General features: G+C 42.7%; 1 protein-coding gene across 1 annotated transcript in view; it reads left to right on the top strand.

The window, feature by feature from the left end:
- Window positions 1-2,500, top strand: part of LOC113823244 (leucine-rich repeat neuronal protein 2) — a gene marked incomplete in the record, with an annotated part of 847,117 nt that overhangs the window by 832,481 nt on the left and 12,136 nt on the right. Inside the window, 1 exon segment of the mRNA XM_070142827.1 lies at window positions 1,393-1,707. Coding sequence (XP_069998928.1) covers window positions 1,393-1,707 — 315 coding nt within the window.

Here is a 2,500-nt window from a genome sequence, read left to right as displayed (position 1 = left end):
AATAGACAGGCAGACGGACTGACTGACAGGCGGGCAGACAGTAATCCAGCCAAATAAAATCATGATCCGTGCAATCTTTTTAAATGGTTAAGCAGAACGAACTGATCCGGGTTGACACGTGACAGCGTACCTATGACAGGTCGCGCAGATAATGAAGCCCTTGATATGAAGTCAATACTGATAGAGACATTTTCGACATAAAACTAATATAATGGTACTGCCTCGCTAATGCGGGTGTCAGGAGAGGAGCGCGTTGTGGGGGGGGGGGTCTTTTTTGTTTTTCGTTTTGTTTTTGATTTTTTTTTTTTTTTTTTTTTTTTTTTTTTTTTTTTTTTTGATGGATGTAGAAAGCGGGTATGGTGTGGTTGTAGCTGATATTGGGGGTGCTGTTTTACACACACATACGCACGTACACACGCACACGGGCATAAACAAACACACATATACTCACACACGTATGCTCACACATATACTCACACACACATACTCACACACACACACACACACACACACACACACACACACACACACACACACACACACACACACACACACACACACACACACACACGCACACACACACACACACACACACACACACACACACACACACACACACACACACACACACACACACACACACACACACACACACAGTGATTGATGGAAATGTCAGCTCATTGACATTGACAGATTATTTTTATGGGATTCATTTGCTTATGAGTTTTTATCATGGATGAAACAAAGCTTTCCGAATGATAGTAATAGTAATTTTAAAATAGTAAAAATAACATCAATAATGTTTATCATAATCCCAGCAACGAGATAATAATATCGATACCAGTAATGATAATAATCGTAGTAACAACGACAACAGTGATAACGATAATGAAAGTAATAATGATAAAAGGTGTATGTTGTGTCACTTCCCGCCAAGGCTACGCTCCCCCCCCCCTGCCATGGCTACCCACCCCCCCCGCCTTATTTCGGGCGTGGGCAGCGGGGTTCGTACCCACAATGCCATGGGGTTGAAGGCGTCAGATCTTGACTCGTGTAAAGTTTGTTTTTTGTACGATGATGTGTTGATTCATTTTGAGTTTCAATAACTTTTTTTTTTTTTTTTGGGGGGGGGGGAGGGAGAAGAAGGGTGAACTAATGAAGGAATTTTGCAGTGATGAAAATGTTTCTTGGGTATTTTGAGTGTGTATAGTGGGGTGGGTATGAGAGGGGGAGTGGGAGAGGGAAAAGGAAAGGGAAGGGGAAGGGAAGAATAAGATAAAAGGATGTGGAAAGGGAAAGGAAGAGACACGCACAGACATACAGACAGAGACAGAGAAGGAGGAGGAAATAAAAGAGAATAGAAGGGCACTGACCCTGACCTTCCGTCCGCAGGTACCAGGCGAGGTCACCATCGGGGGTTATGAGGCCCGCTGCCTGAACCACCTGCGGGGGAGAACCATGAACCAGCGACCGCCACGCGAGAACCGGAATGCCCACAGGAAGAACCACCAGGAAGAGGAGGAGGAGGAGTGCCCCCGGGTCAGCCTGCCCTCCTGCCCCGCTGCTGACGACGCCGGGGAGGATGCCAGGCGCCCCCTGCCCGCCCTCCTCGTGCCCTCGCTGTGGCTCTATGTGCTGGTGCTGCTGGCCGCCCTCGCCATGCCCTGCCGCGCCCTCTGCCCCAACAACTGCACGTGCGACGATAAGGTAGGCTGACGATGGTGCCTAGGTGTTGCAAGTTGCTCAGGTACGGGTGTTTTTGTTTGTGCTGTTTGTATCATTACGTGTCATCAGTGTTGTTGTATCGCTCATATTATTATTTATTGTGTTTGTGCTATAGAGATGTCTTTCTTTTTGCAGATGCGAAGTATTTGTGGAATTATTTATGCCCCTCGTGCTTTTTTGTAATTAGAAGCTGTTTTAATGAAGTGTCAGAAACATAATCTAATTTAAAATGTTCGGAGTAGTATAAATTAACTCTTTTTAAGGTCATAATTGTTTTAGACAGCAGGCGATATCAAAACTTTTGTGCTCAAGGTTTTCCATTGCGAAAAAATAATTAGTAATTAGTAATTATGCATGCTTATTGTATGAGAAGTGTAGCAGGGCTTATTTGATGACAAAGAATATTTTTTATAAAGTATATTATAGGCAGAATTTATTGTAGCACATTTCCATTTATGATATTAATGTATACTGGTAGCACATTTTCTCTGCTGAATATTTTGTAAGTATAATTATTACCAGTTGTAACTGCAATCAAGTTGATTAGTTGCTAGTTATTTCAAAGAAACCGATGGCCTTTTTGTCAATGATTATTGACCATTATTACCATTATCTTGATCATTTTCTATCTAATCAACAGCAGGGTTCATATCCCCGTTAACATGATCGTTTTTATTAATCAAACATAAAGCACTTTTTCCAAATTTTCTATCCCCCTTTTGTAGAATTACAGTTTTTATGCCCGTGTATGTAACATCGACCTTGACTATTACCA

This window comes from Penaeus vannamei, chromosome 30, assembly GCF_042767895.1.
Source record: "Penaeus vannamei isolate JL-2024 chromosome 30, ASM4276789v1, whole genome shotgun sequence".
Lineage (NCBI taxonomy): Eukaryota > Metazoa > Arthropoda > Malacostraca > Decapoda > Penaeidae > Penaeus > Penaeus vannamei.
The sequence above is the reverse complement of the archived record's forward strand: the minus strand, read 5'-3'. Positions and strand labels throughout refer to the sequence as shown.